We start from the raw sequence: 14,237 nt of genomic DNA on the forward strand, positions 1-14,237 counted from the left end.
CACAAGTACTCTTTTAATTCGCTGTGCGTTCTGGGTCAGACAGATTTTTGAGCGATGGAACGGCTTAAACAGGGTCTTCCATTTTCGTCACCTTTGTACTTTGCCCCACTCGGCCAATACTTACGCCTTCGGGTTGGACCGCTCGATGAAGCGCCGGATGTCCAGCTCCACACAGTGCACGAAGTCGTCGTCCGCTGCACTCAGGTACCGATTTACGATTGAATTATCCAGCTTGGCTTACGGTCGTGGGCAGGGCGTGCAGATAGGAATGGGAGAAGGAGTCTTCCTCCCAACGGTTTTGGAGCAGAGCTGTATTTAATGAGCCGTTCGTTGCTGTTGTTGCTACTGACAACACAATTTCAGCTGAGACTGCTTGGATGAGACGTGGCGGGCAAGGCTTAGAGGAGAGAGGAAGCAATGCTTGCCAAGATGCAGATTCTTCCTTTGGCCACGTTAGCAAAACAATTCACAGCACTAAACACACACTACACGGATGAGTTCTACCTTTCAGCACCATCGAAATACCATTTATTCTGCCACAGTTTCACTTATCAACCACGTTAGCAAATCTGGATCCAGGAGGGTAAAATTGGGGTAAAAAGTTCACTAGAACTAGCTGCAATTGTGTAAAATTTCCTTTCACAATTGCTTCTTATCGCACAGAGCAACACCGTAAATGAAATCATTCACACCTCACTTTTGTTTCAACACCACTTTTTGTACGCTTCTCAACATCTACGGATCAACTTCACGCGCTTGTTGCATGATTTTTATTTGGCCTTAAAATGCTTGCCAACCAGAATGCGAAAAAAAATCACATCTCTTCTGCACATTCGAAGTAACTCGTTCTAGATGGTGGATGTACCACTTCTGTATCCTATACACCACCGAAGTGCGAGATAAGCATTTGCAGGAACGACCATCCGCGACCTATCCGCACACTGACCAATTCAACGATTCAAGCTCATGAAAAACTCTGAGCGAAGCGCGAGCAGACGGCAAAGAGAACAGGCAAACGCGCTGCGAACGGAAACGGGTGAGCGTGGAAAACGGTGTAGCAAAAACGCGACGAACGCGGCATTTCCACGTCTGATCCGTTGTACACCTCTTCTTTTTCCGCGTACTTTCAGCTGAAAACGTACACACAAGTCTGCAAAGGAAAAATCTCCATTTTAAACAGTTTTTGTTTGAACATCGCGCACCATAGAACGGTTATAGAAATCCTATAATAATAACATTGCACTAAGATTTCACTTTGGGTTGGATTATTGCTTGTACACACAAGAAATATCGCGATTAAATAGTTTTTGCATGGAATCGAAATAAATAAATAACAAGAAATGCTTCTCCTGGTATCAGGGAATACAGAAGGATACATGCAAATAAAAAAGACGCCGAAAGAAAAGTCTGGTTCATGAGTTGTACGTTTGACGTTTAGCTGCCCAGGGAATGGGTATATGACGCTCTGTGATATTTACAACAATGAGAACTATTTTGATAAGTTTTCATGATATACCTTATCAACTTTTGTTTTAGTATAAATATTTTGAAAATTATGAAAGTGAAAAATTGACAAATTGCTTTGTGAAAACATGTGTGCGCACAGTTTGTTTTAGTTTGCGCATAAACGTCAAATTGCAACTAAATAATGCAGTCTGCTGCAAACGGCGCGCGTAAACAAATTTCGTGAGCCGGCGTAAAATGCCTCAAGAGTTGCGTGTTGTTCGCTGTTTTCAGTGCTTAAAATATCAGGTAAATATGCTAGTTTGGCAAAGATTACTCCCTAAAACAACCCTTTATCACACGGTGCATCGTTTACTGCAGGTAGACATCGTTAAAAAGGCCAACAAATGGGTGTGCAAGATGTGTGGCGTCAAACAATCGCTAGCCAGAGTGTTCTTTCGCGGAACGGGCAAAGACTGTCGAAGCATGGTGCAGCAATTATCGATGCGGAATCTAGCGATGGATCAGCAGGAAGAGGAAGTGGTTCAGCTGATGCTGGAAAATAAAATACAACTTCCTAGACCACCTGTGGATGCACCAACCTCGCCAGATGCCACAAAAGAAAGGACCGAACCAATACAAGGTCCAAGCAAATGGGAATCATTCCTGACAAAAGAAGCAGCAAACGATGACCAGGATGATGGTTTGAGTTTGGCTTCGGAATCGTTTGAATCCGTGTCCAGTACAACGTTTGATCGAGAGCGAATTAATTGTGCTGAGAATAGCCTTAGAGCATCGGCTGCAAGTGGTTGGAACAAAAACCGTATCCACAGACCAGAGTTGCATGAAGACAATGTAAAATTGCCCTGGGACAGCGAAAAAAAATCTTCATCAATAAGTAACTGGAACGCTGGATCTAAAAACTGGATGTACAACCCCATTGGTCAAGCAGGAAAAGCAAAGCAGACTACAATCTCCTTCCAGGGGACAGAAAAGCGATGGAACTGTTCCGACAGAGATCACTCTATGGAACTTCCTAGCTTTCATCGCAAAGAAAATAGTAGCAAACGAGTCTTTCCAAACACCACCAGCAAGTTCATCTCTAAAACATGTGTGGATCAAAGCTCTTCCAGATCGGTGGCTTCCATTTCTCCAGGAATTGTCAATCCACCAGCGATGCATAACAAGAGAAAACATACAGAATTTCATGCAAATACTCCGCTGATGAACTTTGGAAAACGAACTACGACTGAGAGTGCATCTGCACCATCTAATTCAAATGTGTCATCGGAAAATGTCTGCGGTAAGAGACCACAAACAGATACCAAAACAACTGATGTATCCTCCTCCAAGTGGGCAAAATATCTACAGGAAGATGATGAATCGGACGAAAATACAGATAACAATTTCCTTTTGTTCTGAACAACAAATCGATTCAGCCAACACTTAATTTCTCTTGCAACACGAAAAGAGCCATTTATTCGGAATTTGCTAAAGAATCCAAATGTAAACTATCAAGCAGATGATAACCGTCGTAACGAACATCCCACCGTACATCACGTACTTATCCTCGACGAGCCGCCGTTCGATCATTTTCATCGTTTGATTCGAAAGCCCCAGCGTGTTGCCAACGTCTAGTATCCGCTTGCGTGCTCCCTTTAGCGTTTCCCGTTGTGATCTCAGGCCGTCCAAAACGTTCGATCCGGTCCAGATCATTTCGTCCACACCACGGTGTGCATTTTGCATCGAATTGTGATGTTGGAGTGAATAATCGATATCGATCGACGTTTCGGTGTTGGCGGTAAACCGTTTGTTCAGCAAACTTTCCCGTTCCGCTAGTTCCGTCTCGCGACGCTGCTTCTTGTCCTGGTAGAGTTTCAGGGCGGCCTGCAGATGTCGTATATCGTACTTAAGCTGGTCGACACGCATTTTTGCATTTTGACGCTGCGCCACGGGCACTTTGAAGAGCAGCACGTCTAATCGATCGCAGTTGCTGTGATAGGAATGGTTAGAGAAATTTAAACATTTGCACGCCTTTTAGCAATGTGACCCATGATGACCCAATTTACCCATTAACTGTTGTTATCTTCATTGCGATATCGTGCTCAATTTCACTCGAATCGAACCGTGAATCGTTCAGCCGCTGGAAACATTGCTGCGTTTCCTGGATGAGGCTGTTCGTTTGCATGTACAGAGTTTCCATAATTGTGTCCTAGCTTCAGGCGAATCACACTCTAACGACAACACTACCTGTACAACTTTATGCTTAGTTTAATTAATCTAATTATTACGAAAACTATCGCAACTCACCGCAGTCTTGCATCTTGGCTGCGAATTCAACACACAAGCTGACACGTAAACGCAAACAGGTAAAACGTCAACGAGAACTGTCAAAGCATTGTTTACGTTTTTCTTGGCAAATGAAGCATCTGTTGAAAATCGGTCAGTTCTGCAATTGTTTCCTTGGTGCGGTGCATAGTTGTAGTGAAGCACATTTAATAAAAGAGGTTTGTGATAAATAGGAAGATTTGAATCCACGAAAATTAGCTTGCAGTTCAGTTATCAGCTTTATTTCAATTATTTATTTCGCGAGAGCAAATGAAAAGCAGTGATGTTGGTTGATGATTGTGTTATCAAAACATCAGCTGATGCATTGTGATGATTCGAAACAGTGTGATAACAACACGAACGGGTTCTATATTCGGGGAACCTATTTGGAAACAGGTGGAGCACCAATGAGTGCAAAACAGAGTGCACCGTTAGTCTGGAATTCTTGCCTTTGAATTCGAGTTTGGTGCATTGAAGGAAAAAAAAAACATCTCCGTGTAGTGTAGTGCCGTGCGTAGGAGACATAAGAACGTGATGGCTGTGTCTAAGTTTAGGTGAGTCAGAATTATACTTTGTTTGCAGTCTTCAAAATGCAATTATTGTTTTTATTCTATAAAAAAAAAGGAATTGACTTTACTCATGGCACAACGAGGTAATAAAACTTATCGCGCATACATTGCCATGAACTCTGCTCACCCCCCATAAAACGCAGACACCATGCATTCGGTAGGCGTAATTGTATAATGTGCAGAGTGATAAAAAGCTACCAATTCGCACCTTGCCGTGCCGGTGGGTAGCTACTTTGAACAATGGAGCCCCTGACTACAAAGAAATAATGCGCATCATTACATAAGGTCGTTCAGTATACTTTCTTTTACAAACGGGTAGATATGAATACAATTTGAACGTGTGTGCAACCATTAGCCGTAATGCATGTTTTAGCTATGTTCCAGCCACAGAACAATCGAAATGGCGCTACGCAATTGCATGCACGTTGTGATGGGTGCAGGTGCCGCTCGATAGTATTTCTAGGGCCGTAAGGTGGCCGGGCGAAGAGGTGTTTCCGTAGTGTAGTGGTTATCACGTCTGCTTCACACGCAGAAGGTCCCCGGTTCGAACCCGGGCGGAAACAATAGAGGTTTCTTTTGCCCTAGCTGATATATTAATTTTTTGTTCGATCTAACCTGGAATATGCCGCTGCAGTTTAAACCCCTAGACTTAACTGTTGGAGAATGATCTGTGATAATCTAACTCTCATAGCTTGCCGGTGCTGCCTTGCAGGATGTCTTCGGGCACTCCTTTCCTATCCTGTTATCGGTCGGCTTTTTCGAATACGGTGAACACGGCTATAGAATAAATATTTATTTATTTTAGTATGACGGCTCAACGCCGTATTGTCAGTCATGGAATAGATAAGTAATATTTTTAATCTTTTTGTCGTTTTCTATCTTGATAGTGATGTTGACGAATATGGATTCAAGCGGGAACCAGATTTCGATTACCAGTCGTATGAGAATATTATGTCCAGTTATCTATCGGTGCTCACGACACGCAGCATGCGATGGCAGAAGTTTCTCAAGAGTGCAGACATGCTGAAGAACCGTTCCAAATTAAAGCGCTTCGTCCGGAAGGGTGTACCAGGTTCGCTCAGGGAGGAAGTGTGGATGAAAACGTCCGGTGCGGAGGAACTACAGCAACAGCAACCAAACCTCTATCAAACGCTGCTAACGTACGAATTTGACCAGGAAATATGTAATTGGCCAAATGGTTTCTACTAGTTTTGAGATTTCTTGTTTCAAACAGCATGTTCCTAATTTCCTTTTTCCTTAGCGGATCAAATCAAACTCGATCTTCCTCGTACATTTCCGGACAACATCCATTTTGAACAGTATCAATTGAGCTTGTACAATGTGCTGATCGCATTTGCCCACCACAATCGCACGGTTGGGTACTGTCAAGGCCTAAACTATATAGCTGGTACGTATCGATCGGCGGGGACTTCTGGTTACACGTCGATTACACCGATTTCTGTTTTCAGGATTATTATTACTGGTAACTAAAAATGAAGTGTCCTCATTCTGGCTGCTAAAAGTAGTGGTGGAGAACATCGTACCCCTGTATCACACCAAAACGATGGATAATCTCATCACCGATATTGAGGTGCTTAGTGAACTGATCCGACTACGTGCACCGGACGTTCATAGGCACATCTTTGATTTGGGTAAGTGGAAGGGCAAGTGGTAAAAAAAACCTTTGTTTACACGATTCTACCGCTTCTGACTCTTTACTACAGGACTGCCCTGGCCTGTGATAGCGACCAAATGGTTCATCTGCCTGTACGCCGAGGTAGTTCCAACGGAGACTGTACTTCGGATATGGGACTGTTTGTTTCTCGAGGGTAACAAGATACTGCTGCGCGTTGGCCTGACGGTAGTGGTGCGCCTCCGGCAAGATTTGTTAGCGACCGACGATATCTCAACGCTGATCGGGCTGTTCCGTTCGTTAGAAAAATCGCACGTGCTCATGGACTGCCACGAGTTTATGAAGAGTATCTTCAAGGTGCCGGGTAATTTGCGCCGCTCACAGCTGGATGGACTTCGGCAGCGGTTTTACAACGAACGGATGGCGAACAAGGCTAAAGGTTCCTAGGGGTTGGAGAGCTATATTCAGAAGAGATACAGACTGAATATAGTGTAGACCAAAGCTGTGACTGGCTGCCGGGCTGCCGGGTATTTAAAAGCGATCAAATGAGGTTTAGATACTCGTCCTTTAACATAGAAATTTACGAAGGAATATGTTCCTTTATTTTGCTTTTCTCGAAAGCCAATTACACATGCCACCGTTACATGCGCATCTACACCTTTCGGCTGCTAGTCATGATTTAGCTTTTCAATTACAAATGGCAGCTGTTTTTTTTTATCTATCTTGTTAATCGTATACCTTGGAAGTTTCATGATAATTTTCTAAAAGTTTTGTGAACTTGTTTTGTTTTTACTAATTGACAGCTCATTAAATGCATTTAGATATATTTATGCGCCTTTTCGTTGTGGTTGAATTGAACTAACATGAGTTTCATGTAAATTTGCACTAGCATCCATAAATGTACACTATCAGATGCTGTAATTCAAACTGACAAAGTATTTATTTTCCCAAACTAAACGCTTTATAATATCTCCCATAACAATACATAGAAATAACATTTTACACAATTCGACTTTGGAAAATATGGATTACCCTTATCAAGCGTTACAAAGTTGCTAGTATACATTAGTGAAAACATTCTATCAACTAAACACAAACTGCCAAGAAGTAGAATAGATCAAACGCTGCTCGCTCTAAGCATTATCAACATGGCGGGACAATAAAAGCGCGGTGCGGCCTATATCGTTTTTTGTTTTATTTAGTAAGTTAAAGTAAAGAGTAAAAAATAAACGAGAAGTTGAATTATTCTATAAAGTTTCATTGGTATTTCGGTGGGAGTGCTGAACATGATGACTTTTTATTCTTCACTAAAAAGAAAACCCCTTTTCATATTACGCATCATTCTGGGTCTCATGACAATACCCTTAATCATTGTGCAACTTTCAAAAGTTAATTAGATAATGATTAGGCAAATATTGTACGAAATGTTGGGTATGGGTACTTTCGTGTGTAATTATTTTCGCATCGTCAAGTATTCCCTATTCGCACATCGACAGTAGGAGCGTCACACTACACCCTGGGAATGCTTATCGCTAACTGCCGCAAGAATGAACATTCAATGCAACGTTGTATCTTTCAAAAAAGGGCGGAAGAAAATTGTTGCATTTTTAAGTACCTATGTTCACGACCCAAGAAGCGCATGCAAACACAATTAGACATGCCCGAAATGGAGCTTAAATATTGAAAATGAACAAAATACTAGCTGGTAAACTAAATACACAGAGATACCGACCATCCAACTTCTAACCACCATTTAATTAACCCACTCGAGCACTCGATGATTACCGTGCCGCGTGTTTGGCACGGAATTTTCGCACACGCGTCCTTCTCCAAACCGCATAACGCGGTTGAAGTTGTTGCAAGCTAAGCAAATGTGACACGAAACCGTATCCCCAAACTGCCACGCTGCTACGGCTCTATTGGTCCAGAAGACGAAGAAGAAGGAGGTCTTGGGTTTTTTTGGGCACGGCATGTTTTCACTTTCAACATGAAGTTTAGTCCCATCATCATCGTAAGTCACACGGGACATCGCGAGCACTACACCTAGAACGCGATGGCGCACGGATGAACCGATGATGGGAGGTAACGAAACAGTTATAGCGCCACCAAGGAAAAACAGTTGACTCATTCTTGATGAATTTATGTAATGGAGCAGCAACTTCCAGAAGTATACGCTTTGTGCAGGCAAAAAGCATCATCTCAAAGGCGTTTTTTTTTTCTTTAAACGAGAGCACTTAGCAGTGTACATACACGTGACACGCAAAACAAAATCTTCAGGGAAATTGTACAAATGCACAAAAGATTTAAGTTCCATCAGGGAAAAGGTGAAGATTTTTTTCTCGCGTAAAAGAGATAGTTCCAGTAAAAAAAATGTTGCTTGACTTTGCAAGTCTAACGTGAAATCCACTTGATCTGTCATTATCCTCATCACGGAGGTCCATCGAGTGCAAGGAAACAGTATCTGCAAAACGCCTACCTAAGAAAAACTGTCATTCAAATTTTTTTTTAAATACACTAAGCATCGAGGAAGCAGATTTAGCGCTTCTGAGGCCTCCAGCGGAAATGGTTTTGGGGCCCTTTCTTTGAGGGCTTTGTAATTCAACGCTCTGTGACCGGTGCGCAAAGGCGATAATATCGGCGCCCATCAGTATCAAATCATCAGGAGGGGATGCCTTTGAGGTTCCTGAAGACATGTTGTTGACAACAAGCATCGCTTAATGTGCTGAGTGGGGCTCAATGAGCTGAATTCGTTTTGGGCTTTAGTCTTTAGAGTTGGGGATCGCACGCGGACGCTCGAATCGCTTACCGGAAGGTCCGCCTGTGACGGTCTCTCAAGAACATAGTCCAATTGAATGGATTTCGTTGTTCAGGCTTCATATAAAATGAGACCTAATCGCAATCGAAAATAATTCACTGTACAATCCTCAACCATTACAAGACCTCGACTGCCATTAACAGGTGGACAGTAAACCAGGCGGAGTTTAAGCAGTAGTGCTTTTTCATTGGTGTTTCGTTGATAAAACTTCACCGATGTCCAATCCTCAACTACAAAGCGTATTCGTCTAGCAAGACCACGTCTGTTAAGAGACAAGAAGGCCTTCTTTGTCAAGGGACCTTGATGTCCAAAAATCATCTACTAAGCGACTGCCAATGGGTTTCGCTACCTAAGGGGGGTTATATACCATTTCTATCTTCGCAGTTGACAGAGGCCTCCAAGTTCAAGATTTTCTTTAGCTAAGGGACTTGGTTTTACAAGTTTTAACTCATTGCATCGCATTTTTCTCCTTCAATGGGCCTATTATTCAGGGAGATCCCTTATTTGAAAACTTTTCGAAGTCCTAATTCCATATACTAATTTTTGTGTTTTAGTTATTACGAGGAGTTCTATAACTTTATTATAACATTAAGGGAAAAGTACAAACGAGAACAATGCGAAGGAAACTTATTGAACAAGAGAAGAAAATGGTGTCGCATGCTGCAGATTATTACGACGCGCGGGAACGATCATCCTGTCAAAGTGACAGTGACCCAATTGTCACTTTCCTAAGGTTGATACATAACACTAATAGTCCTCTTTGTTTAATAGGATTCCTGTGCATTCTTGCTACAGTCATCCACAAGCCTGAGTGTTCAAATGGATATTAAATGATGTTCAGTTTGTTAATTGATTACAAAACCTTCAAATCTAAACTTTGCATGTTGTACACCATTTAAGCTACCTATCCGTGCTTTAGAAACCAGTAAATTCACAATACATAAATTCTTCAACGATTCAATGTTTAAGATTGGTTACAAAGCAGTAAAAACTCTCAAGCTAATAAAACTGAACGATGCTTCTAAACAGCACTTTCTGTCGACTTTACATGCGATTTTTTGTCTGTGTTTAGCTGTTTCTTTAATTTTGTGTACTGGCGCTTAAATGTGTTTGTTCAGTAGGGTCAGTAACTAGTCACTCCCAAGGTAGCCATAAACGGTTTTCAAACAGCAGCCAAATATACGAAGTTCGCATACATAAGGCTCGAGAGGTTTGAGGCACACCAAAGGTGCATATGATTGTATGACACGAACTGTACATTGGCGAAACAAATTCAGATTCACCGAATGTCCCAAATGAGATTTTAGTCAGCCTTCTTTACAAACGGAACAAACAAAAAAAGCGGGTCAAGTTTGATTTAGTGACACAAAGGTAAAGATGCGCTTCGGGACAGAGAAAGATGATCATCCGTTCAATTGCGGGGTGGTCCACATTCTGACACATTGCTTTTGGGTGCTTGCAGAGACCAAACACGGCCAATTGGCTGACCCTGTCGGGGGAATGATTTTCCCAGTCCCAATGCCAAACCCAATGGGCAATGTTTAATGAACGCAATGGTAGCTAATTTCTCAAAACCAGGCGCGCACCATGAGGGTACCGTTCGCTGCAGCTGTCGGTCAAATATCGCACATAATGTACGGTGTGTTGGTATAATGGTTGAAACAACCGTGTCACATCGTTTATTCATATGTACCACACATTTCATAGGGGCACAAATGCACACGTGGCCAAAGGTGAGTGATACAGTTTTAGCTTATTGTGTTTATACAAAACGTGTTTGCGTGTAGATTTCTTTCGTTCTAAGGGAACACAACCGCCAGATCGTATTGCCCTGTTTGGTGTGTTGGCTAATGGTTTGTTTAAATTGTTTAAGCAGGCATGGTAAAACGTGTTTCATAAATTTATTGAAATGTAGGTCAAATAGATTGCAATGCGAACGCTAAGTCGAGCAGCTGCACCAAAGTGTGGTTGTTCTAAATCGATGAAACATTTCAAAATACTTAATTCGAAGGAAAATATGCTTTAAAAGTTTAATTCGCTTACTGCATTATTATGTTGCCATTATTACGATGTATTGCGATATTCGAAAGTATGCATCATAATTTAAAAAAAAGATTTGCTTGATTAAAAGCCGGCTAGAATATTTTAAAATTAGGGTTTTTAATCTATCATTAAAGTCGTTTTATTTATATTTAACCTCTTAACAGTCAGCAATCCAGCCAGACCATGCTATCGGATAAAAAAAAAATGCTCCTAAACAGACTTGTGATTTTGAAAAAATGATTCAAAAATTTTTCATAGTTTCTGTAATTTATGTATAATTTATGATCTAAATAAAAAAAGAGCAAAACTGACGATGACAAAACTGCTCGAGTACGGCAGTACAAAAACACTCCGTTTGCCCGAGACAGAGTCGGCCAAAACGGTGAAGGAGTTGAATAAGGATTCCTGATGCGAGCTTTTATATCCACTTTCGATTGGGAAATTCAAACGCTTGATACAAACGTGCTTAATTTTTACTTATTTAGGTCAGAGTGGTTGCATTGCTAGCTTTTCTTGTCATTAGATCTTGCGCATAATGTTAGGAAATTCGCCAGACAGTCGAGTAACTCATAAATCGTCTGGCTTGCTATAATTTTGCCTAAAATAACTGCACTAAGCCAATTTACCACTACTTTACAACTACTAAACTTGACTAAACAAATTTGTTTTTAATGTCTCTCAAAATGGTTTTATTCTTTAATACTCAATTTCATGCATGATTTATGATTTTCAACAAGTATTGGGCGTCTCCATTGCTGTAATATTTAGGTCGTCTTTACAAACATCGAACATTAACTCTCTCACCCTTTGTCCTGTGAAGTGTCAAATCATTTCGTTTACTCGTTCCCGCACTCCTTTCCTCTATCCTTATGTACTTGATCAGGTCCTAGTCAACCGGGTTTCGCTGGTCAAGGACTTAGGCGTATGGCTCGATAGTGGCCTTACCCTAACGTCCCACATCGACTCTATGGTTGCTAGAGCCTGGAAAACACTGGGTATCCTGAAGCGTATTGCTCGTGACTTCTCTAATCTTCTGTGTTTGAAAACGCTGTACTGTTCGCTGGTCAGGTCATTGCTGGAGTATTGCTCAGTAATCTGGTCACCAACGGCTCGGATCCATATGGATCGAATCGAGCGCGTGCAGAGGTCTTTTACCAGGTTTGCGGTTCGCAAATTCCTTGGAAGATACACCTCCACCCTGCCCGGTTACGAGTCAAGGTGTCAGTTGCTGAGTCTTGACTCTCTCGAAGACCGTCGATCACGTTCCCAAACACTTTTTGTCGCTTCCCTCTTGTTGAACTGTATAGATGCTCCTTCTCTGCTTGGTTCCATCCCGTTCTATGTCCCTAACCGTTCCCTTCGTATTCGTCCCCCTTTGATTATCCCTAGGCGCCGTACGTCTGCCGGTCGCAACGATCCTTTTTTGAGGGCACTGCGTTCGTTTAACTCCTCGTCTCTTGTGTTCGATTTCCATCTCTCCCTTCCATCCTTACGCTTCAGTATGCGGTCTTCCCTTTAGCACTTAACTCCCTCCCCATTTATCTAATTTTAGAGTTAAACAATTTAAAGTAGAGTTTAAGAGTGTAGTGTAGCCTATAGGCAGACAACACGTTAATAAATAATAATAATAATAATAATAATAACATTTGGATGTCGAATTTTGTTTTGTCTGGCAACTAGTGATCAGAGCTATCGAATATGACAAATTATTCTCAGTGCAAAATATAAAATAAAGCCGGATCAGGTCGGAAAATTTCGGTGTGTGGAAAAAAGGACTAAGATCAACTATTTTTGTTTTAACTAATACTAATACTAAGATAAATAACAATACGGTTTAGAGCCGTCATACTAAAATAAATGAAAATAAAACTAAAATAAAGATCTTAGGAAAATATGGATTGTACCATTTAGTAAACCGATTGAAAAACTCCAATATAAAAAAAGCATTTTATTGAGAATCTCATTTACAATGTTAAACTTAAAAACGAACTCGTCTAATTATTAAACTAGTTTACTACAAAGTTATAGAATTTTACTTCTAACTCAACGATTTGGAAATTTCAAAACGGCAAAAAATGTTATATTTTGCTTAGGTGTTTCTAATGCATTTCCCTGGTTATGGTAAGATGAAAAAACGATAATAAAGTAGCCTTCTTCTATTGTCTGTCTTTGTATAAAAATACCTCAAAATGTCTTCTTCTCCTTCTTGACATCAAGATGTCAAGAGTAATGTTCAATAAAAACTGGTTTTTCTATCATCTCGGTCACTGGATCGTTAGCTGTATAAAAAATCTATATCAATAACAATTATATTTGGTGGTTTGATCTGGCAACGGTTTGATCACGATTATTATAAACAATTAGTCCATAAAACCACTAATTGAATGCCGTTTTAAAAGCTTTACGCATCAGATATTTCATTAATAGTTGTCATTTTTATCCTTCGCTTTGATAAGCGCGTGTTTTCCAATCACATCCCAACAAAAACACATTTCAACCACAGACATGGTTTTTTTCTGCTTTTTTATTCTTCAATTTATCACCGGGTTACAATAGCTCCCGAATGAATAACGCAGCAAATCTCTTTTATTCCCTTGGCGTGTGTTTATTTGCGACATTCCAACAGTCAGTCCCCTGCTACCCCAAATCGGCTTATCGTGTTTTCCTGAAATGTTTCATTTTTCATGCCATATCGTTCGACCCCATTATTCTCTCTCCCGCCTGCACAGTCGCCCTGCTGTAGCAGAGCGACTTCCGGTCTACCGGTATCGTGGGAATCGGTGAAATTTTTGTTCCCCTTCAGCGAATGATACGGCTTGCAAATAGCAGCGTACCAGAATGTCGATTCATACTGTTGGGCGGGTGGGAGCAGTTGAGTAACGTTGAGCGTTATTAAATTTTACACATTTTATGAAATTCTTCCAAGCGCGTCATAGCGTCTAGATGCTTGCAGCGGGCAAATCTTTCTCCGAACAGAGAAAGCTGTTTGACATATCATACGGGCATCAGAAAGTGATGATGATTGCATCGTCGTTGCGCATTGCAATACTTACCCTTGGCGTTAACCTTCAGCCGAGCGGATGCTTCATGCGTGAATTAACATTAGAAGTTGGATGCGTTACGCTGCATGGAAACGCGCACTCATCAAACTACGATTTTCTTGATATGATACCATAGTTGTTTAAAATCAAAGGAAATCCTTGAGGAAAAATCAAAGGATCAATGATTAAAATCATAGGGAAAACATATCATACCGTTCCTAACATCTTAATGTAAGTATAGAAAAGAGAAGCAGAATGTTCCGTGAAGAATTGCCATTAAAATGTATTCTTTAAAACCTATTAATTAATTTAATTTAATTTAAATGAGATCCAGCAAACTATCATGTCATCGGTGTTACAATACC

General features: G+C 41.0%; 3 protein-coding genes and 1 non-coding gene across 4 annotated transcripts in view; 3 read left to right on the forward strand and 1 right to left on the reverse strand.

Annotated features, from left to right (window-relative positions):
• LOC126558513 (growth hormone-regulated TBC protein 1-A) overlaps nucleotides 1-6,486 on the forward strand; it is a 62,000-nt gene extending 55,514 nt beyond the window's left edge. Inside the window, exons 2-6 of the mRNA XM_050214536.1 lie at nucleotides 4,249-4,325; nucleotides 5,228-5,523; nucleotides 5,602-5,748; nucleotides 5,810-5,992; nucleotides 6,065-6,486. Of these exons, the coding sequence (XP_050070493.1) occupies nucleotides 4,306-4,325; nucleotides 5,228-5,523; nucleotides 5,602-5,748; nucleotides 5,810-5,992; nucleotides 6,065-6,420 (1,002 nt within the window). The 5' untranslated portion in view covers nucleotides 4,249-4,305 and the 3' untranslated portion in view covers nucleotides 6,421-6,486. The remainder of the gene's footprint in view (nucleotides 1-4,248; nucleotides 4,326-5,227; nucleotides 5,524-5,601; nucleotides 5,749-5,809; nucleotides 5,993-6,064) is intronic.
• On the forward strand, nucleotides 1,668-2,877 carry LOC126558383 (MRN complex-interacting protein). Its single transcript, XM_050214393.1, has 2 exons — nucleotides 1,668-1,752; nucleotides 1,825-2,877. The coding sequence occupies exons 1-2, from the start codon at nucleotides 1,702-1,704 to the stop codon at nucleotides 2,863-2,865; spliced, it is 1,092 nt and encodes a 363-aa protein (XP_050070350.1). The 5' UTR covers nucleotides 1,668-1,701; the 3' UTR covers nucleotides 2,866-2,877.
• Nucleotides 2,931-3,656, reverse strand: LOC126559063 (probable Golgi SNAP receptor complex member 2). Its single transcript, XM_050215168.1, has 2 exons — nucleotides 3,513-3,656; nucleotides 2,931-3,436 (listed from the first exon to the last, which is right to left on the reverse strand). The coding sequence occupies exons 1-2, from the start codon at nucleotides 3,644-3,646 to the stop codon at nucleotides 2,935-2,937; spliced, it is 636 nt and encodes a 211-aa protein (XP_050071125.1). The 5' UTR covers nucleotides 3,647-3,656; the 3' UTR covers nucleotides 2,931-2,934.
• Nucleotides 4,831-4,903, forward strand: Trnav-cac (transfer RNA valine (anticodon CAC)). Its single transcript has one exon. It is a non-coding gene; the product is annotated as a tRNA-Val (tRNA).
• Nucleotides 6,487-14,237: the final 7,751 nt, after the last annotated feature.

Source organism: Anopheles maculipalpis, chromosome 2RL (genome assembly GCF_943734695.1).
Source record: "Anopheles maculipalpis chromosome 2RL, idAnoMacuDA_375_x, whole genome shotgun sequence".
Taxonomy (NCBI): Eukaryota; Metazoa; Arthropoda; class Insecta; order Diptera; family Culicidae; genus Anopheles; species Anopheles maculipalpis.